Raw genomic sequence first — 22,111 nt, 5'->3', positions numbered from 1 at the left:
CTTCCTGCACACCCCAGCCCTGGATCACATCCATGCCCACCTTGCGTGGTGCAAAGCACATGGGCTCAAGAGTCAGAAAGATGTTAGTTTGGAATCTTGCCTCTGCCACCCACTAGTTACAAGACCTGGATTAAGGCCCAACCTCTCTGAGCCTCACTGTCTCACTTATGGGCTCTGCACATGGGGGAGGAACCGCATCTGAGAAACTGGACTCGAGGAACCAGACCGAAGGAGCGTCATTTACACCGGACCTAAGTTGGATGATGAGATTCTAAACTAGGAGCTGGGGGCAACTGGGTGGCTCGGTGGGTGACGCGTCTGTCTTCAGCTCAGGTCATGATCCCAGGGTCCTGGGATGGAGCCCTGAAACTGTCTCTCAGCTCAGCAGGGAGTCTGCTTCTCCCTCTGCCTCTCTCCCTCCCCCACTCATGCCCTCGCTCATTCTCTTTGTGGCTCTCAAATAAATAAATACAATTTAAAAAATATATAAATAAACTGAGAGCTGAAGTTATAACTGGACAAGACTTCGGAGGACCTTGTGAGAGGTGGGTCCACCTTGCGTGTGGGAGGGACTGAATCACTGGGTGACCAGAGGGCAGACTCTAAGTTGCCCTCATCAGATTCTAAGTCGGCCCCTGATGATCCCCCTGATATTTGTGCTCTCATGTAGCCCCCTCCTGCACTGAACAGGGCCGATATATGTAGCCAACAGGAGTGCGCAGAGGTGACAGTGTTTGACTTCCAAGGCCACTTCCTAAAAGACAATGTGGCCTCAGCCTTATTTATTTATTTTTTTTTGGATCACTTGTTCTGGGGGAATCCAGTTGTCATGTCATGGGGACTCTCAAGCAGTCCTTTGGAGAGGTCCCCAGGGCAAGGCAAGGAGGCATTTCCTGCCAATGACCAGCCATGCGAGGTAGCCCCCCTGGAAGCAGACCCTCCCACTCCAGTTTAATGGGGCCCTGGCTGACACCTTGACCGCAACCTCACAGAAGACCCCAAGCCAGACCCAGCTAATCTGCTCATGAATCCCTGACCGCCAGAAGCTGTGGAAGATAGTGTGTTTGTTGTTGTGTTGAGGTAAGGTTGAGGATAGTGTTAGAGCACAAGAGACAACTAACACATACCACTTATCCAAATCCCTCAGAGCATTACTAAAGTCTCACAGAAATCCTATGTCTTCTACAACCTTTTACAACACTCTAGACTTCCTTCTCCCCATATGCAGGCCACCTAGCCTGAAACGAATAATCTGATACTTGATGCCAGGCTTTTAACTTCCTTATACCATTTCATGGACAAGTCTGGCCTCCTGCTGGGTTTGAGGCTCCTCTGGGGCAGGGTTCACACTGTCATCTTCTCTTTTTTTTAAAAAAGATTTGACTTATTTATTTGACAGACAGAGATCACAAGTAGGCAGAGAGGCAGGCAGAGAGAGAGGAGGAAGCAGGCTCCCCGCCGGGCAGAGAGCCCGATGTGGGGCTCGATCCCAGGACCCTGGGACCATGACCCAAACGGAAGGCAGAGGCTTTACTCCATTGAGCCACCCAGGCGCCCTGTCATCTTCTCTTTTGTTCCTTACAGCACTTCACTCCGGGCTGGACACATCATCACAACACGTATTTGTTGACTTGATTCCAGCCAGCTCTGTGTAGAGCCCTGGGCAGACTGAAAAGTTACCGAAAATCATGAAGCTTGGAAAGCGATGGCAACAGGGAGAAGACCAGAGCCCAGGGCATTTGTCCCCTCTGGTAAATCCCAAGAGAACCGGAACTGCTGTCCATCTGCATCTCCACAGGGCAGAGAGGTCCAATCACCAGCAGGAAGGCATGGCTGATCAGTGTAGGGTGTAGCTCTACAGCCACGAGGGCAGAGGTAGATAATGGCCATGCTGGAGGATGCTGGGTAAAGTGCCTGGGTTTTTGCTAAGCCAAGCCGGGAGCCAAAGGGTGACTTTCCTTCTGGGGGCAAGAGCCACCAGAGACAAGGGAGGCTGCCTGAGAGGGGGAGGAGCAAGAGCAAATGGGGGCCCCGCCCCCTCCCCTCTTCCTCCCTGGCTCAGAGCCCCTGTGGGAAGAAGCCTTTGGCCGATGCCCCAGCTTTAGTGTTGCAGGCGCGTCCCCCGCCCTCCCCCCGCCCTGCTTCCCACTACAAAGCACCATGGCATGGGGGCATCCAGAGCAGGTGGTGGGGACTGGGAGAGAAAGAAAGGCGGGAGGGAGAAAGGGAGGCCCTGTGAAGGGACAAAACCTCTCTGGGAGGAACATTTCAGCAGACACTGCCAGGCGGAATAACCAGACACAACTACCAGCACGTGCTGCTGAAAGTCAGGCAGCCAGTCACCTTTGTGTGGGATGGGGCCCTGGGGGGGGAGGAGCAGGGGGAAGAGGAGGGGGACGCCCACCTTTCCCCAGAGCTGCTCAGCATTGCAGTGTGTCCCTGCCTGGGCGCCCCCAACCCCAGCCTCTCCCAGATATAGACGAAAGCCACCCATTGACCAGGTGGAGGCACACGGAAAGAGCCGGGGCGGGGAGACCCGCGTCATGTCCCCACGTCGCCACTCGTGACCACTGAGTAACCTCGTGCCAGTCCCTTAGCCCCCTGGAGCTTCACTTTCCTCACCATCAAACGAGGACCACAGTGCATACCTCTAACAGCCACTGCGGGAATTACGAATGGCCTCGTGAAGGGAGCACTCAGCACGGACCAGGCTTCTTTTCTCCCCCTGCCCCACTCCCTCTGGCGGTCTGAGGGAGTGGGCACTGCTACCTTGCCATTCTGTGCCTCTGTCCTCTCATCCTTGCCTCAACCTGAAGCTCAAGGATGTACACCAACCTCAAAGAGCACTTTATGATTATCAAAGCCTTTTACAACCCTTGCCTCCTTTGTTCCCCAAGCACCCTTGTGAGATGGAAAGGGCATGGAGCATCATCTCCATTTTTTTAACAGATTTTATTTATTTATTTGACAGAGATCACAAGGAGGCAGAGAGGCAGGCAGAGAGACGGGGGGGGGGGGGGGGCAGGCTCCCTGCTGAGCAGAGAAAGGAATGTGGGGCTTGATCCCATGACCCTGGGATCATAACCTGAGCTGAAGGCAGAAGCTTTAACCCACTGAGCTACCCAGGCGCCCCTCATTTCCATTTTTAAAGGTGAGGAAATAGGCTTGAATACCTTGTCTGAGCTAGAACCAGATTCCAGGAGGGGCAAGGGAAAAGGAGGGGGAGATAAGCATCCGGGTCTCCGGCCCTTTGCCACTGACACTCCAAGCTGGAAAGAGCTGGAAAAATCACAACCACCAAATAAGCCCATTCTGATCTTTGGTGGTTTGTTTTTTATTTTTTATTTTTTTTTTTGGCGGCCAATGACATCAGAGCCTGGACCTTTGCTTCTTTCAAATGTGAAGTTCACCAGAGGAGTGAGGACCGTGTTATTTTTTGCAAATGGTACAACACGAAACCCAAAACCAATGATGTAAACATCAGACCCCCCAAAAAGATGTCAATTATTCAATTATGAACAGGGATTCTAGAATGCTGGCCTGGCTACGGACTGGTGAGTGCCTCTCTGAGAAGCAAAGGCACTGGTGAGTTGGTGGTGGGAGGGCAGCTCTAACTCTCTCAGTCCTACCGTCAGGCAACCTATGTCTGGACATCAACATCCCTGCTTCTACAAGTGGCTTTCTACCTTGATTGACTCAGAAAACTCTGACTGGGTTTCCAGGGAGTTAAGCCCAGACGAAAGCTTCCTGATTGGATGTTAACAAGCTATTCAGGCGAACATCCTGCCATATTCTTCAACTCTTCCTTAACTCAAAGGAAATCCCAGGCGTGTTGAGGAAAAGCCAGGAAGAACCAAACCTGAGAGTTTTCAGGCTCTTATTGTTAACTGATAACTTTAGGTCCCATTCTTCAAATGTAATCCCCAACTCGCCTAGAACTACTTCAAAATGCTTCAATAAATATGAGTTAATTTGGTCCTCCCCGTCCGCTCACTCACTCACTCACTCACACGACTGTTGATCAAGGAGCCTCGGGAATGGCTGCCGCCCAGCCCACTCCTTTCCCACCAGCTCCCCTCACTGGCAACGCACCTTGGCCTCTTCTGAGACGTTTGCCATGTGCTTGGTCTTGCACTTCCGTTTTCCTGATGGCTTTTCTGAATTTTCAAGGCAGGCTGGTTCCTCCAGGTTATTTGGGAGGAAACCGTTTGGTGAATCCGAGATCCCCTGGGCTTTGTTGGGCAAGAGAAGGTTCCTGTTCCTGAGGCGGTGCTCCGAACTTTGGGAGGAAGTCTTCTGCTTCCGAGCCTTTAAATCTGAAGGCAAGAAACAGGAAAGAATGGATGTCAGGGAAATGGAGCACAGAAAAGCAATGCCTTCCTCTACGATGAATCAGAAGGCTTTGGGGAGTCGAATCTCAGTGCCGAGTTGTGTAACGAGTAACTGCCAGAGCCTAGTGTGGTGCCAACAATGCCACTAAATGCTTCGCAAGTGCCCACTGTACTTCAACAACAAAGTCCCTGCTCTCCGAGCCGATGACCACTCCCAGCCCTGCCAGCAGGGGGCGGCCCAGGTGGCTGTCCCCAAGATGAGGGTAATTTTAAAAGGATTTCCCCATAGCCCAGAGCAAATCAGAACTTTATTTTCAGCTTTTTCCCCATCCCCTTTGTCTCTTTCCCCATTCCAATACGAAAACAAATTCAGCAGTTCTGCTGAAGCGAAGTATGAAATATCCTGGGGTGGGGTGTAAACGGAGGTCTTCCCTCAGTGCCTCCACTCACCCACCTGACTGCCTGGGTGGTCACTCGCTGAAGACATGAAGATCAAAGCCACAGAAACTCCCTGAAATCAGAAGGCGCCCTGGGCCTACTTAGCCAATGGGCAATCACAAAATCCTGCTGCCCTCCCTGGCTGGAAATCAAGTCACCAGGATACCCTGGGCAACATCTCTAATTCTAGCCAGAGCTCACTAGACAAAGCACTTTCGAGTTTCAAAAAGCGTGGCTGTGACTCGAGGGGCACCTGGGTGGCTCCGCTGGTTATGCAGCTGACTCCTGGTGTCAGCTCAGGTCACGATCCTGGGGTGGTGGGATGCATCTCCCATCAGGCTCCACGCGCAGCATGGAGTCGGCTTGAGATTCTTTCCCCTTCCTTGTCTCTCCCCCTGACGCTCCTCCCCCCACTCACCCCCCCCCCAGTCTAAAATAAATAAACAAAACCTTTATTTTCAAAAAGTGTGTTGTGATTCTTACAGCTCTTTCTGGATGGAGCCCTGAGTGGCACTGGGAATTTCATTGCCACAAGCCTCATCCCACAGGCCAGTCCTAAACCTCAGGTACAGCGGGGATAGTTTGGGTTAACCCTTATCTCTTAACTAATATTAGCGTCACATGGCTTAGCCACTAGCTGTGTAACTAGCTGGAGGCAAGTTATAATCTCCCACAGTTTCTATGTCTGTAAAATGGAGAAGACCTACTCCACATCAGAGGACTGGTATGAGAATTAAATGAGGTATCATACACAAAACCCCTTTATAAGGTGTTATAAAGAGAAAGGCATCCTTACCATATTATTTCAGTAAGCTCTTTAGGGAAGGCCCTGCCCATGTGTTCTTTATTTCCCCCACAGGACTGAGCACATGGCAAAAGATCGGTATGTCTATGAAATGAATAACTGCAGCCTCGGTTTCTCCAATATGTGAACCAAGAGGGTTGAGCAAGATCCAAGAGTTCTCAGTTGGCTTCCCTCCACCGTGGCCTGTGTTCTCACATGTGACATTACCAAGGCCAAGTCCAGATGTGGGAGCCATCACCAGAGTACGAAGAACTGGCTCTAGGTTATGTGCGGCACTTAGGAGGCCAGCAGCTGTCACACCAGCGCTTTCCCCCAACTCTCTCCAACCCACTCATGGGTCCCCACGCTCATGCAAGAACTGCCACGTTAGATGGCTTATAATGGCAATTCCAACGAGAACATTCTCAACCAGGGCTTTTGAAGCAACAAGTCTGGGCTGAGTCAAAAGAGGAAGGAACAGAACGGTGCCTTGTGAGGGGGGACGTCAGGAAACATGGGGAAGCCATGTTGCGGCATTCACTGCCTGAGGAAAAGCAGTAGCTCCCTACCCGGCTTACCCAGGGCGGGGCAGGCTCCGGAGTTTATACAGCTGCAGTGGAGCAAGAACTTCAGAGTAGCACAGAAAGAGAGTAGACGCAGTAGCTGCGCGAGTGGAAGCGCCTCTTCCTATCCCCTCTGCAGGTCAAGGAGGGACATATCGAAGCCCAGGACAAGAGGAAAGGTTGTGAGGGCGCCTGGGTGGCTCAGTCAGTTGACAGTCTGCCTTCGGCTCAGGTCACGATCTCGGGATCCCGGGATCGAGCCCTGTGACAGGCTCTATGCTCAGTGCGGAGTCTGCTTCTCCCTCTCCCTCTGCTCACCCACCCCTCATCCTGACTCATTCTAGCGCTCTCTCTCTCTTTCAAATAAATAAATATAATCCTCAAAAAAACCAGAAAGGTCATGAGGCTCAGACAGAAATAAGGTGACCAGGGGCACCTGGGTGGCTCAGTGGGTTAAAACCTTTGCCTTTGGCTCAGGTCATGATCCCAGGGTCCTGGGATGGAGTCCCGCATCGGGCTCTCTGCTCAGCAGGGAGCCTGCTTCCTCCTCTCTCTCTGCCTGCCTCTCTGCCTACTTGGGATCTCTGTCTGTCAAATAAATAAATAAAATCTTTTAAAAAAGAAATAAGGTGACCTGTCTAGTTTGGCCTCTGCCCGACTTCCTCATGTCAACCTGAAAGACAGGTAGTAATAGGAAGGTTCAGAGCTTTCCTGAGAAGAGAAATGTTTGCCAGGCGATCCCTTCATGAAGATGTCACCACTGGATCTGGAGGAAGGCAACCAAACCATAAGCCAAAGCCAAGAGCCTTGACTCAAGACCCTTAGCCACATGCATGCAGGGAGAATGACCTACATTTCAACAAGCAAAGCTGCCCCCAAATCCAACAGGATGCCTTGCCAAGCAGTGTTCTCCATGCCCTGGGAGGTGTTTACGTAAAGGCTACCTGTCCACAGTGCTACAGAGATCTCTGCTTTTCGACGGAAAATGGAACCAGGTAATCTCAAAAGTCCTTCTGATTCCAAACCAGTAAGTTCCGCGGGAAGAGTCCCAGCTCGGAGGAAACCAGCTCTCAGTAAAGAAGACTAGGTGACACCAAAGCTCCTCTTCATCCTAACACAAGCGGCTGAGACCAACGACTTGACGCCTCGTTCCTGACCAATCCCTTACGGCTCTGGCAGGAAAAAGGGAAAATTATCCTCAGTCTCCCACAGTTGATGACGATTAGCTCCATTACCCTCTGCAGTGTGGGGATGGTATCAGCTACATCTCTGCTTAAACCGAGCTAGAAGTGAGGGTTAGCCTTCTCTGCGTTAGAGCAAACCCAGAATCTACTATCCCTTCAGAAGGCATTTTCAACAATAGGGAGACTGTGGATCTTTCCCACCGGCTCAGGATAAATACATTATCAGAGACAATCAACTGTTGCTTCAGGGGCAGAGGTCAAAGGAAGAGTGAGACACAGATATGCTCTTATGGAACCCAGAGACATACTTTTTGTTCATCTAGAAACATGTTATAGAAATGCTGCCCCCCACACACACACACAAAAAAAAACAACAACAGAAATGGGCCTGACCAGTACTTAGCAGAACATACTGATACAGGCCTCGGTGATAGTCTGTGCCTCCATGATTACACATGACAGCATCTGGCAGAGCCAAATAGCCAAAGAAAGCTTGGTTTTTCTCCTTGGTCTGCCTGCTCTTCCGACTCGGGTCGAACAAAACTGATGCCACCTCGGGTCACCTCAAAGCTTCATTCTGCCTCTTAATAACCTCTGTAGCTTTAATTGAGAAAGCAAAGTTGTGCCCGCTTCTACTTGAAGTTCTTCTGTTAAGTTGAAGGAACTTTGTACTTCTTTTTAGTGTAGGGGCTGGTGGCATCCCAGGAAAGGCAGCCAATGCCTCTTTCTTCTTGAACCCAGGATTCTAGGAGAGAGAACCCAGCCTCCTAAGACCCAGCTCCCTCAAGCCAACCAGAGAACTCCCTGGTATCGAGCTGTCCCATGCCAAGGAAGCCACTGTGGCCTTGCCCAGGGGTTCAGACTCTTACATGAAACCGGAGGGCTCGGGCCTTCATGTCCTCCGCTCCCCTGCAGGTCAGTCCAAACTCATTCAATCTGAACCCCAAGCCAAAAACTGGGGCCTGGAGTTGAGCGACCACCTCTGGCAGCTGGAGCTCACAGCACCAGGTTTCTACGGGTGCAGAGGCCTTCGGCTGGCGAGGAGAAGGCGGAGGTGGGAACACCCGAGATGCCCGAGGGTCCCCAGAAGCCAAAGTCACTGTGGCCTGGGGCTGAGGGCCAGCAGCTCGCTGGGGCAGCAGCCCCCAGCCAGCCTTACCTGCTCTCCCTCTCCGCCGCTGCTCTTCTTCTTGCTCTGTCAGGTACTCCCCAGTCTGATACTTCCGGCTCTTCTGTCGTCTCCGCTTCTTCCTCTTCACCAGGCCCTCCTCCTCGTCTTCCTCCTCCTCCTCATTGGTGTCCCACATTTGCCGGGCAGCCTCTGTCCTCCAGGGCATTTCTCGGGCTCGCCACAGGTGCCGGCGGCCCTGGCTCAGCAGAGTCTTGTCCTGGGCATGGTGGCTGCGATACTGGGTGTCCCGTTGGGTTTTTCTCACCTTTCGACGCTTAGCTGGGGTGGGGGTCACATCTTCTTCCTCCTCTGTGGGGAAGACCTCCTGGCTTCCCATGTCACTGTCTGCCACACCAGCAAAGGGGCTACAGATGCCTCCTGTGGACGGGATGTACAGAGGACGGTCAGGGACCTCTTCAAAGGACAAAGAGTATGATGGCGAAGCAAGTGCCCCGGATTAGAAGCTTGAAGGTCTGGGTTCAAGTTCAGGCTCTGCCAGTTATTAGCTGTGTGCTCTGGGAAGGTTCCTTCACTTCTGTTTCCTCCTCTATAGAACAGGGACACTGTTCTCTGCCTTACTGGCCTCACAGGACTGTTTTGAGGCTCAAAGGAGATAATCCGCCCAGAAGCACTTTACAGAGTCCGGTATGCCACACAAATATCGAGTATCCAAGCCACACGCCCTTCCTCATCCATTGCTGTGACTTTAAGTCATTGCACAAACTCTTACTTAGTGCATACAAGGCGCGGAGCATTATGTGAGAAGCAGGAGGGGGCCACGGGTCCCTGCCCTTTGGGAAATCAGGGTTCAGTGGCAGGGGAGGGAGGGCAGATCAGCAGCATATCCTGGCCCCTGCTCACTGACAGAGACTCCCTAGGCAAAGCAGAATCATCACAGAAGAGTCGCAGGAAAAGTGAAGCAAGGAGTCCCTTTCCTGTGACACAGCCTGGGTTAGTCCCCCCGCAAATGCTCATACACAGACCCCCACCTCCTAGTAAGTGGCCGAGAGTCCAGGGGTGGAGCTCTGTCCCTGAATGCCCCCCTCCTCCCCACCACAGCCGCTCCTCCCAGCTGGGCAGGCGCTTCCCTCCCCTCTCCGCAGCACCCCAGCACGATGGTACCTTTCCTGGTCTCCTCCACCATCTTGCCAAGAGGCCATTTCCATCCCCGCTCCTTCCTTCAACTGTGCTAACCACAAAAGTACGACCCTTAACCGGCCCGGTTTAGCGCAACGGCAGATCTGACAGTCTTCCTCCGAAGCAGCTCTGACACCCAACCACCTTTCTCCCAAGGACTCGGCTATTAACTTGACAGTTCCCAAACACAAGCGAGGTCAGCAGAAGAACGAAATGGTTTCGAGGCACATGAACAGTCCTTAACCAAAGTTTCAAGTGAGTCAGACCGTTTAAAGAGAGCAAATATTTAGCAAAATGTCCATATATAGACCAGGCAAGGAACAAAGTGTTCTGGTTAATCTAATATTCTGGTTAATACGGAATCACCATAGAGATCACACAGGGATCACCAATTTCCAAAGAATCAAATACAGTACAATGTGTTTAACAGTAAAACGAGACTGGGTGTAATGTAATCACTCTTTGATGATTCAGAAGACACTTCAGGATTTTGCAAGGCCTCCAGGCCGTCATTACGAGCCCCAATTACCACGGCGCTCTCCATGTGCTGAGGTGCCAGTTAATAGAATGTCAGCTAGCAGAGTTTACACTGCGCCCTGCTTCCCCATTCCATCCACTTTGCATGGAAATACGGGTGAACCAGGGCAACCACTTCTAGCGCTACATACCAACGTGGAGGCTAGCGCACACTAGCAGGGACTAGAAAGAGCTTTTTTTTTCACATACTGAATACAAATTCAGGAGACCAAATGTGATTCTACTGGCTCTGACAAGCCAGTGACCATTTCCGACTTTGTTCACGCCTGTCACCCAGGGCAGTAAGTCCAAAGGTTGTATGTCCATGCCTGACACTGGCTCCACTCATCACGAGAAGCCAAAGCTTGGAGTAGGCTGGGTTTCCTGGGTGGCACAGGCCTTGCCTCTTCCCACCATTGGCCGCCCACAAGAGACATCAAATCCCTGCTCGGAAAAGCCCCATGTGGGAAGTCGAAGCAAGCACTCCTAACATCGTGGGCCGTGTTCCCTCTCCCCTGGGCTCTCTGATCTCTGCAAGGAGCTGGGCATCTTAGCACAGCGAGTCAAATTCTCAGCTCTCCACCTGGGCCAAAGGCAAAATCGCTCAAGCAGATTTCTACCTCTCTCTGCAGAGAAGGGCCGAGGTGGGCCACGGCTTCAGACTCACTCACCAGACTGACTGCGCGTCCGCGTGCTCAGAACCACGGGGATGAAGTCACGGAAACTGCTCTTCGCTTTCTTCTCCAAGGAACCTGGAGTGATGTGTGGTTTCAGGGCAGAAGGTAGAAATATCACAATCAGGAGTCCAGGGACTGGAAGCCGCCCCCTCCCACCCACCCAAGAGGCCTGGGTGCAAAAATCAAGGGAGGGTTTGCATCCTTCCCAGGGTCTCCTTGGCTCTCCTCATGCTCTCACCTGCGTGCCTCTCTTGGAGAAGGAGCACCTCCCAGTAGTTTTTGAAAACTGGGAGCTGGGTCACTTTCGGTGACACCAAATAAAGGGCTGTGTACAGAACTGATTTGGCAGCACGCCAGCAAGTTGAAGGCCTGGCTGCCTGTAGGACCAGGAGGCTGCCACACTTCCACAAAGCTAGAACTAGGCTGGAGCAGGTCCCAGACAAGGGCAACCTGAATGGATGGTAGAGGACTGGGCGAGGCAGGAAGATGGGAGCAGGGAGTAGTGGACAAAGGGAAAATGCCATGTAAGAACAGACTAGAAAAAGGCAGGTCATGTCAGACAGGCAAGGCCATGAGAACAGGCTACTGTGTAAAGGAACGCATGGGCGTCTCCCCATGATGAGGGCACCAAGGAACTATCAGGGGCAGAGCACACAGGTCAAGTACACACCTTCCTACTGCAGACATACTGCGTGTCCCTCGATAATAAGGGTTCAGGATTTCCCTAAATGCTTCTGGCTAGGTGTCTGGGTATTAATTTCTTAACTTTTTATAATAGGAGTTTTCGAATATACCAAAGGTAGAAAAACAGGTTTCATGAACCCCATTCTGTTCTGGTCTCAGTCCTCATGAACCCTGTTTCGTCTCTGAACTTAGACCCACTGCACGGTAATGGGTCGGCTACTCTGTTGGAGGACTGACTTTTGTTTGTCTGAAAACCATCTTTTCTTTGGCCTTCTGTGTATCCTATTCTAGTAATCAGGGTGAACAGAATAAGCCCCTTCTCCCTTGCCTTTGATTTTACAGGTGTCGATTTTATCTTCCTTCCATAACGAATAAGTCTCGCTCTCTGGGCAGTGCAGAGACACTCCCCACCCCGCCACTGACCTGCCTTGGGGATCCCTCTGCAGCTCAGCCCAGAGGGCGTGGACCTGTGGAGCCTACCTTCCTCGTGGCCATCAGCTCGCTTTCCTGGAGACTGGGAATCCGGCTTTGTTGGCTTCCGGTGCTTGTGCTTTACCCTGACTCCATTGTGCTCTTTTCCTGAATCTGAAGCCCCCCTGGGGCTTTTCTTGGTGGGTTCCTGGGGGTCACTAGGCGGCTTCCGGCACTGTGGAGAGGTAGAGAGAGTCAAGTCTGAGACCAATTTCACTTTTTAAGAAGGCTTTGCCAATGGTAAGTCCGGTGCCCTGTTCTGACACATGGACAGGAGCTGCCGTGGGGTCCCGGGGCAGGGGCTTTCTGAGCCTGAACCCTGTGCCCTAGCTAATCCCCACAGACAACCACATGCCATCATTTTTACAGGTCTACGGAGTCTGCATTCACAAGCTACATCAATACCCAAGGTCATTTTCAAAGGTGTAAATTCAGGCCTGTGTTCTCTACATCCAAACAGCAATAGAGACGGGTAGAAAACAGAAATGCCTCTTCGGCAAGTCGTGTGACCACACTGGTCAACTGCCTTCACTGTGAATGGTATGGACACCAAGAACTGAAAACAATGCTTAGCCCGGGCCAACTCAAGAAAAACGGTCTATCTCCGTGTGTAATAGATTCAATGAAGGGGAGAAGAAAGGCATGACATGGGAGCAACTCACATCACCCCGTACTTAGGGAAGACAAGGAAAAGGCCGAGGCATTAGTACTAAGCCACTTGATACTCTTCAGTACTTCCCACGTCTCAAAACATTCTCTTCTCCATTATTTGATTTGATCTTTTTGACAACCCCGAAAGGAGAAGCTGGTATCATCCCCACTGAACGGACAAGGAAACTGAGGCTCCAAGAGTAGAGGTTAAATGCTTTGTCCAGAGCAACACACGGCCTCAGGCGTCCTTGCACTCGGGGATGGCTGCCACTTACCAGGCAAATCTGCAAATGAGCTCATTTGTACCTGCAGTGAGAAAGTGGCAGAGCTGGGCCCGAGACCCGGGGCTCCTGGCTCCCCACCTGGGCCTCTCTCTGCAGCCCCTCTCACTCCCTTCCTTCCCCATTCAAGTCCTCCTCTGTTTTCGCTCAGCCCTGCTCACTGGGATAGGCACGATGGCCATGCTTACACAGCGCAAGGACACTCTCAGCCAGCCTCACAGTCGCATATGCTCGCAAGCTTTGAGGTCTCTCCATGCGGCCAAACAAGAAATAGGGCAAGGTAGGGATTTCCAGTATTCTAGCATCCAGGGAGTGCAGAATAAGCAAAATGTTTTAACAATGAAAGCAGGCCCTAGGAAGAAAGGAAGAGTTGTTTTCCCCCTAAGCAGACCCACATGCACCTTCTAGAAGGTTATCACTGCCTACCTCCAGCTAAGGGGATGGAACATTTTCTGGGATGTTGGGGGGGGGGCGGATCTCAATTCCCCAGGAATAGGGAGTGACCATTCCCCACCAAATTCCCAGGACTCCTACTACACTGTGAACTCCTCCTTCTTCTTACTCAGCAGAGGGCTGAGCTAAAAATTCAAGTTCAGTTGCCTCCTTTGCTTGCTGCTGGTTCCTACAAATCAAAGTGTTAGGAAAAAGAAAGTACTAGGAGGAAAGAGAAAGACGGGGAACTGTTGCTTAAAATCTCACCTTCAGGAATGGCCAGAAAAAGACTACTCGAAGTCAGGGGGAATAAAGTTAAATGCACATAAGTCTGAACATGTCCTATTTATTTCTGAATATCACTTTTAGCCGTCTCTTTCAAGTGCAGATCATTAACTTTTATTTCCTAAGACAGACAAAAACAAGTAAAACAGAACATCTAGAAGGGATTTCTGTCCGTATGTTCTGCAAGGGCAGCCCCGAGAGTAAAAATGTATACACATGCTCCAACTTACTCAAAAAGTTGGGTGGATGGGGAGACTGTGTAAGATGAACATTCCGGTTAACAGAGTTTTTAAAGCTTTTCCAAAGAATTTCCCAAAGGATGAGAAGACAATAAAATACACCCAGCACCAAATGAAGCAGAACTCTTTCTTTGCTGAGGATTCAGCCAGCCCTTCAGGATTCCATGAGCCCTTGGGGCAGGTGGTATAAGGGACAGGAGACTATTCTGATTCTTGGCCATACCCTGCAAGGGGCTGTTTTGAATTAAGCCCTGATCTGACTTTGCTTATCAACAGTTTCTTTCTCCGGAAAAATGGAAGATAAGAAGAGAAAGATCTAAGTTATTTACTCTCCCCCACAAAATGGACATTTGCTAAATCACTACAGGAAGCTGTGAAGGCCCCTGATCTTGTAACTTTATTCTCTGCCCTCAGCATCTGTCAGTGGGCCCAGTGAACTGTTCTTCTAATATAGTAAAGGGCAGTGCCTGCCTGTCACCAGGTCGCCTGCAAGACATAAGCTCCATGAGAGCAGGGAGCATGTCTATTTTGTTAGCAACACTAACAATAACAACCCGCAGCCAAGAGCATTCACTGAGCACTTACTCCCTGCCAGGCACTGTTCTAAGCATTCATATGTATTTCATATATATCACCTCATTTACTTGTTTTAATATCAGCTTTATTGACATGTAATTTTTTGAGATATACCATACAGTTCATTTGATTAAGTTTACAATTCCATGGTTTTTAGTACAGTTGCAGAGTCATATAACCACCATCGAGTTCCAGAACATTTTCACTGCCCCAAATGGAAACCCCATACCCATTTCCCCACCTCCTCCAGCCTTATACAACCACGATTCTACTTTCTGTCTCTATCAGTTTGCCTATTTTGGACACTTCACGGCATCATCTCATTTAATCTTTACACAGCCCTATGAAAGTATTATTACGGTCTCATTGTGCAGATGAGGAAACTGAGGGCCTGTGAGATTAAGTCGCTTGACTGATAGCACAGTTAGGAAAAGTAGGACCAAGATTTAAACTTGGGCACTGTGCCTGGCTCTGGAAAGCACCTTCCTCACCACAGCGCTGTACTGCCCTCCTGAAGATGCAGCTCACTGCCCCGGAGGGAACAGCATGTAGTAACCACTCAGCAAACGCTTGCCAAATGGTCCGTGAAACAGTCATACATAAGGAGAGTAGAAGACAGGGTGTCATAGCGGACGATGGTCATGAACTTCGGAGCCGATGACCAGAATCTGAGTTCCAGCTCTGCCGTTTAGTAGCTGTGTAATGTTGGGTAACTTGCCCATTTTGTTTGTTTCCTTCATTTTCTTATCTGTAAGTTGGGTATAGTATTCACCTCACAGGGTTATTGGAAGGATTGAGTTAGATGACGTGTGTAGAAAGCACTTGGCATATAATATATATGCCACGTGTGTGTATGTGTGTGTATAACATACAGCACATATAATGACATAAATGATTTTTCTTATTACCACTAAGGACAAATCACAGTTACTTGAGCAAATGCTACACATATGCTCTACTATGTTATGACCTGTGTTCCTATTTGGCATGTCTCTGCCATACAGAGATGGCTATGAGATCATTGAGAAAACTCACCCAAACTCTATCCCTGGGGTTCTTAATTTGGAACCTATGGGCGGGCTTTGTGGAGGTGGTGGGCCCATGAACTCCTTGAAATTACTGGCAAAATTCTGAGGTCATGTTTCTGTGGACAGGGTCTTACAGTTTCCCAAAACATTCTATAGTCCAAAAAAGACTAAGAACTTCCACCACAAACCCAAATTCATGGTATTCTGGCTAGAAATCTGTTCATTAGTGTATATCAACATTTAATTTGAAACTGAAAAATGTAAAAAAAAAAAAAAAAAGAAGAGCATGGCTGCATTCCAATAAAACTTCATAAAATATATAAAATTAAAATAAAATATTGCAACCAACAGCCAGAAAAAAAGTGGGGTGGCTGTGTAGCTCAGTTGGTTAAGCGTCCGCCTTCAGCTCAGGTCATGATCTCGGAGTCCTGGGATCGAGCCCCACATTGGGCTCTCTGCTCACCGGGGAGTCTGTTTCTCTCTCTTTGCTTTCCCCCACTCCCCCATAGATAAATAAATGCTATCTTTTTCTAATTTTTTTAAAGATTTTATTTGAGAGAGAGAGAGAGAGAGAGCGAGCATAAGCAGGAGATGGGGGAGGGGAGAGGAAGAAGCAGGCACCCCACCAAGCAGGGAACCCAACACAGGGTTCAAATCATGAGCTGAGCAGAAGGCAGACTCCTGACCAACTGAGCCACCCAGGCTCTCCTAAATAAATACAATCTCTAACAAAAAAACAAAAACAAAAACATTCAATTTGAAGGCTTCTTAACTTAAGGCTTCAAATGGCTCCACATTTTTTAAAAAGTTTTTTTATTTACTTAAATAACCTCTACATCCAACGCAGGGCTCAAACTCATGACCCCGAGAAGAAGAGTCACGTGCTCTTCTGACTGAGCCAGCCAGGTGCCCCTAAATTGCTCCACATTTTTTGAGAAGTCCTATGTTCAACTGCTTCAAGCATCTCCTTGGATCACCAGTGGCTTCTGGATCCCCTCTGGAACACCACGGGATTCAAGTGGAATCCTCTTGGCTCACCTTTGGGCCTAGATCCCTGCCACCGTTAAGAACCCAGACCCAGATGCCCACCTGTCTTGCACACCAAATTCCCAATGGGCCTAAACACGAAGCTGTCACCCCAAGCACTGGGTGGATAGGAAACTGGCAGATGAGCCCAGAAGCCAAATTGGCTTCGGCCCCACAAAACTGCAAGCATATCCTGAGCAGGCTCCCCCAGTGGTGCAGAAAACGACCCTGTCAAAGGCCCCTCCCCTCCCCTTGAGAATCCCTAGTTCTCAAGGCTAGCTGTCATCTCGGAAAAGGAAAAGGAAGAATGGTTATGCGGGGAAGGGCCTGTTATTAACTGATTTTCCTTGCCAATCCCCTCTTCCGCTTTCCAACCCCATCTGGGACAAGGGGCTCCCTGGCCTCGGGGACCAAATCACTTCCCTCATCCTACAAAATACGAGCCAGCCCCTCCTCGTGACAGAACACCATATATGGACAGTGTGACTCAGAAAGAGGACAGCAGGTCAGTAAGCACGTTCCACAAGCCTTCCAATCAGTTGAGTTCCCAGAGCTACTCCACAACACCGCAGTGGGAGGTTGACATCTGCAGGAGAAGGCAAACCTCTGGTGTCCGGGCCCTGCCCTCGACCTCAGCCCCACACTCACCTTGGGTCCATGGGAACTCCGGGCTATGACCTTGGCTTGTGGCTGCTCCTCACCGTCCTTCTCTTTGCTGTACTTCATTTTCTTGGGCGGCAGAGATTCGGTCACCCCATCGGTCACCACTGAGTCTGGCTGCCACTTGTTCTTGCAAGCAAAGACACCTATGCTTTCCTGTTTCACTCGAGCCTGCCCGGCCTTATTCCGAACTTCAGCTTGGCCCCTCTGGGGAGCTGCTGGGAGGCCATCAGCCCGGAAGCAGGTGGCTAAATTGAAGACCACATCACCATCCACTTTCTCCATTTTCACCCGCCCCAGGTCCACCTGGCTTCCAAGCTGTGACAGCTCTGTGCTGGAGCCCCTCTTGCTGCTTGGGACCACATCCAAGATGAGTTCCTTGGGGCGGTTGTCATGAGGTAGCAAAGGCAGCTCGGGCATCTTGTGCAGGTTCTGGGGGGGGGCCAGGACCAGCTCATGAGACATGTAGGTGGCCAGTACTTGGTTTTTAGGCTTTGTGTCTCCTGCCAGCTTCAGGCCACAAGCCCCCTGGGGACCTTCTATCTTAGGAGTGCTGTCGGGGCAGAGGTGGCTCTCTGATTCCTCAGGCCCCTGATTCACTTTTATGTCCCCACCGCTAGGCTGGACAGACAGTGCCAAGGTCCCTGTCTGAGGGCTGAGAGTCAGGAGGACAGGGTTGACTTGTTCTTCGTAAGGCTTGGCAGCAATCCGACAAGTTTTGTTCTTCGTGCCAGTGTCCTGCTCTGGAGCAAAGGGGCCCCCAGGCCGTGGCTGCCCCTCTGGAAGTCCATGCACAGCTTCACTGGGGCCAAGAGACGGCACACCAGAAAACTCGGAAACGACGCTGGTGGGCCTGATGGGCACCCCCTGACTGGGGGTCAGCTGCCCGGCACTGGAAATGCCAATGGAAAGCAGAGACGCTTGGTGGTATGGTGACCAGCCAACAGGCAGGACCTGGGTGCTGGTGGGTTTCCCATTGACTGAACACCGTGGGTAAATATTTGCTGGCCCCGTGGGCTTCCACAGAGAGAGCTCCTTGGTTTGGCACCCCGGGAGCCCAGGGGCGATGCGGGCTGGGGTGTAACGTTTGACTGTGCTTGGCTGTCCCTCAGTCCCAGCCTGGCTGCCCTTCTTGCCACAGGGGGCACTGGTGCTCTTAGGCTCTCCTTGATCGATGATGGAGATGGGCTCCTGCTTGGGGAGATGGCGGGGGTCTCGGGTGAGGCCCAGGTTAGGGTCTTTGTTCAGCAGCAGGGATGCAGGCACTGGGTTGGCCACTCCCACGTAGGTGCCGGGAATGGTGCTGATCAGCGCAGTTGAGTTCTTCACCCAGGTGCTCGGGTCCCCATTCCTCACGATCTCAGGGAAGATGACGAAGGGCGAGGAAGTAGAGCCCAGGCATGAGGTGACATTGCTCCCAGCAGCCTGGGTGGTGCGCTGAGACCTAGACAAGACCGTGGAGAGGAGGGCCTTGCTGCTGGTGTGCACGGGGGTCAACACGGGCATGGGGGGCGTCTTGCGTTGGTTCGGCAACGGGAGCTTCTGGCGGTTGGACTTAGAGGAGAGGTCCAGGGGCATCTCGCTACACTCAGGTGGAGAGGCCATCTCTCGCTCCAGCTGTGGCGGTGACTTGAGGGGAGAGAAGGTGATGGAAGTCCCTTCTGTTTGCTGCTCGCCACCACCTGGCATCTTGGCGGGGTGTGGTGGGGCCGAGCTCACGCTGGGGGCTGGCAGCAAAGGCTGTGGGGTTGGAAGCACCTTGGCAGAAGCAGTAGAGAGGGAAGTATCTGCCAAAGGCCCGGGGACCCCATCGGGCGCAGGCTGGGTGCTGGTGCTGCCGGATGGGGACGCACAGGGAAGCCTGTTCACCTCCAGAGAGACCAGCTTGGAATCTGAAGTCAGAGGCCGGGCCACAGAAAACGCATATGGGTAAGACCGGAGCTCTGGGGAGGCCAGCACACCAGGGAGACACCTGTCCTGAAGGTAGGAAGGCAGGACAGGCAGGGTAAGAGTTGAGGAGACCCCCAAGGTCGTTGGCAGTGTGGCCACACTGAGTGGCTGCCCACAGCTCGGAGGCGGGATATATACCAGCGGCTGGCTTGGGGTCAGTACTGTCCCTGGCTGAAAGGACAATGGGACTTTTTGCATAGCTGGTGCCTGAGCTGCAGGAAAACATACTCGACTCAAACTAAAGGAGGCCGGGATGGGTGCAGAGGTGGGAATGGCAGCCGGAGTGGCAGCCGGCATGGGCGTGGGGGCTGGAGTAAAGATCGGGGCCGGGGTGGGTGCAGGCACCGGCGCAGGAGCAAAGGCAGGGATGAGGGCAGGGGTAGAGGGTGGGCCAGAAGACGGAGTCGGGGTGGGCATCGGCACTGACGGAGGGGCGGGAGCCGCTGGAGGCGTGGACGCTGGCATGGGAGCCAGAACTGGTGTGGGGACAGGCGCGAGGACCAGGGTTGGAGCTGAAGGGGGCACGGGAGCCTGGATCAGAGCCAAGGGAGGAGCCGAAACTGGGACTGACAGGGGGGTGGGGGCCGGAGCCGACAGAGGAACAGGACCCGAAGGGGGAGCCGACGCTGGCACAGGCACCAAGACCGAGGCTGAAACTGAAAGGGGGTTTGAATCAGAGATGAGTGTGGGCACTGACGGCGGTGCCGGAGCCAGAGCTGGGACAGGTGCTAAAGGAGGGGAAGGGGCTGGAACCGAAGTGGCAACCTGGACGGGAACTAGCCCGGAGTGCGGCACTGGGGTGGGGACAGAGAGGGGAACCTGGAACGGATCCGGAACAGACGGGGGGGCGGAGGCCGAACTGGGAGCAGGGGGGCAGATGGGGGCTGGCAGTGGACTGAAGTTAGTGGTAACCAGAGGCAGGGTTCCCTCCACGGGGACTCCCGTTCCCAGAGTTGCCAAAATGAAAGTATTCTTCTCCCCCACACCATGCCGAGAGTCCAAAGCCTTCACCCCAGCTGCTGAGCAGTCCACCTGCTTGCTCATTTGGGTGCTGAGGGGGGCCCAGGAGCAGTCGGCCCTGCTGTCGCCAGCCTCAGTGGCGCCGTCAGGAGCAGGAAGCTTGAGCCCGTCCCCCGAGCCGCTCAGCGGCACCAACAGGCCCTCAGCCTCCGCCACATTCCCAGCATAGTCCATTTGGGGCTGGGGGTCGTCAGGCTTGTCTTCTGACTTGTGCCCAAGTTTTTCTGCTGTACTGCCATCTGGGTCTGCCCCCCGGGCATTGCTGCCACTTCCAACTGCCGTGAGCTCCACCTGCAACGACAGAGCAGCGTGCCCGTCTTAGCTAGCTCTCTGTGGTCGGTGCAAGTGTCCCGAGGCCGGGGAGAGGTGGCAGCGGGTCCTCTTTGCAACTCGACCAACCAGGTCTCAGCAGAAGCAAAGAGCAGCTGGCCGATTTCGGTCTCACATACAGCAACTCCTGGGAAATACCCTGTTCCTTCCTGCCCCCCTTCTTGGGATGGCAGACTGGGCACCTCGCCCGGGCAGTTCAGCGCCACCCTTTGGTGGGTGACATGTGGCTCCACACGGCCCCTTACCTTGGAAAAACTGCTGCTGACACAAAACTCCTGAGATCCAAAGCGCTGGCAGTCACCTGTCGTGGACTCCTCATCAGAAAGGGGTGCTCTTCTAGCATGGGAGACACAACCAGAGAAGGGCCATGAGGCCTAGTCTTTGGGCCACCACCACCTTCGGCAGAACACCTCCTGCCCGTCTGGTTCCCATAAAACCACTTCCCTTGGTGGCTTGGAGGAAATCACAAGGAATTGGGCTGGGAGGGGGACAGGTCATGAGCCGGAGCCTCCACACCCAGCTTTGCACGTTCCTGCAAAGGAGCCCAATCTGACTAGACTCCCCTCCTTGGGCTGTGTATTCTGTTCTCTGGGGCTCTCACCAGGAGCGTGGAGGATGGCCTAACACCTTTGCTTTTGTCCCAAGCTTACCTGTCAATGTGACCATCCAGGAGGTACTGGGCATTGCCAAAAGGCAGATCTCAAAAGGCATGCAAACCAGTTTTCTCTTAAGTGCAATCTTATTTTAAGTCTATAATGGAAGTGGGCTGCAGGTATCGTAAGGGTAATCATTTTCTGAAACAAATAGCCACCTCCATTGTGCGTCATGTTCTAAGTCTGAATCATCACCTATTCACCTGATGAGGTTGCTTGCCTAGAGCAGATACAGATTTATTAGCGCATAGAATGATACTGACTTGAGGCCACCGGGTCACTGGGTGCCGAGGGGCATTTCAAGGGCACAACTTCTCTCCCTCCAGGGTACCTCTTGCCCTATTCTAAAGTACCACTGAAGGTGCCTCCTTAGCGCAGTAGGCAGTGGGTCAGTCTCATAAAGTGCCACTGAGCTCCAGCCCATGCCCCGGCAGCTCCCGTCTCTCCCCTTGTTCTCTTAGCACCCCAAGTTCACTCTCACCCCAAAGGGAGGCCTTCAAGGCCACAGACCCCAAATTCAAGTCGGTATATTGCAAAGGGAAGGACTCGAGGCCAGAGAGCTGGGTTGCGAAGGAGGAAAGCCTAACTGAACCCCAACCTACCCAAAAAAGTCTTCTGCAGGTTTTCAGTAAGAACCTCAGGAGGGAAAAAAGACGAGGAGGGTGAGGTTGGAGAGAGGACAAACACCCACTTGAAGTTTAGTTTTTTGGTTACAGCAGAAACCCACCACTGTCTGCCCAAGGGAGGACGCCACTGGGGCAAGAGCCCAGGTGAGCGGCTAAGTGGAAGGTCTGGGTAGAAGAAGAAAGCTCCAGCAGAAGTCCTGTGGTACAGTTCCAGAGGCGAGAAGCACAGGCATGCTCTGTGAGCCTCTGGGGAAGTGGACCACCTTGGAGTTTGCTCCTCCTCCTCCCCCTCAGCTCTACAACAGCCTGGGAAGAAGCCAGCATCTGCCACACCAGCTACCCTAGCCTAGGACAGTCACAGAGCCTACAGCCAACCCCCACAAACATGGGGAGGGTCC

The 22,111-nt window shown here is 52.2% G+C and overlaps 1 protein-coding gene across 9 annotated transcripts in view; it reads right to left on the bottom strand.

Moving 5' to 3' along the window:
* BCORL1 (BCL6 corepressor like 1) overlaps positions 1-22,111 on the bottom strand; it is a 60,455-nt gene that overhangs the window by 16,131 nt on the left and 22,213 nt on the right. For 8 of the 9 annotated variants that reach the window (XM_032330221.1, XM_032330225.1, XM_032330219.1 and 5 more), the window contains 6 exons: positions 20,680-20,770; positions 17,123-20,395; positions 11,966-12,131; positions 10,796-10,876; positions 8,460-8,849; positions 4,093-4,316 (listed from right to left, as the gene is read on the bottom strand). In XM_032330221.1, the coding sequence (XP_032186112.1) occupies positions 4,093-4,316; positions 8,460-8,849; positions 10,796-10,876; positions 11,966-12,131; positions 17,123-20,395; positions 20,680-20,770 (4,225 nt within the window). The remainder of the gene's footprint in view (positions 1-4,092; positions 4,317-8,459; positions 8,850-10,795; positions 10,877-11,965; positions 12,132-17,122; positions 20,396-20,679; positions 20,771-22,111) is intronic. The other variant, XM_032330227.1, reaches the window with a different exon arrangement.

This window comes from Mustela erminea, chromosome X, assembly GCF_009829155.1.
Source record: "Mustela erminea isolate mMusErm1 chromosome X, mMusErm1.Pri, whole genome shotgun sequence".
Taxonomy (NCBI): domain Eukaryota; kingdom Metazoa; phylum Chordata; class Mammalia; order Carnivora; family Mustelidae; genus Mustela; species Mustela erminea.
This window is presented reverse-complemented; position numbering and strand designations above follow the sequence as displayed.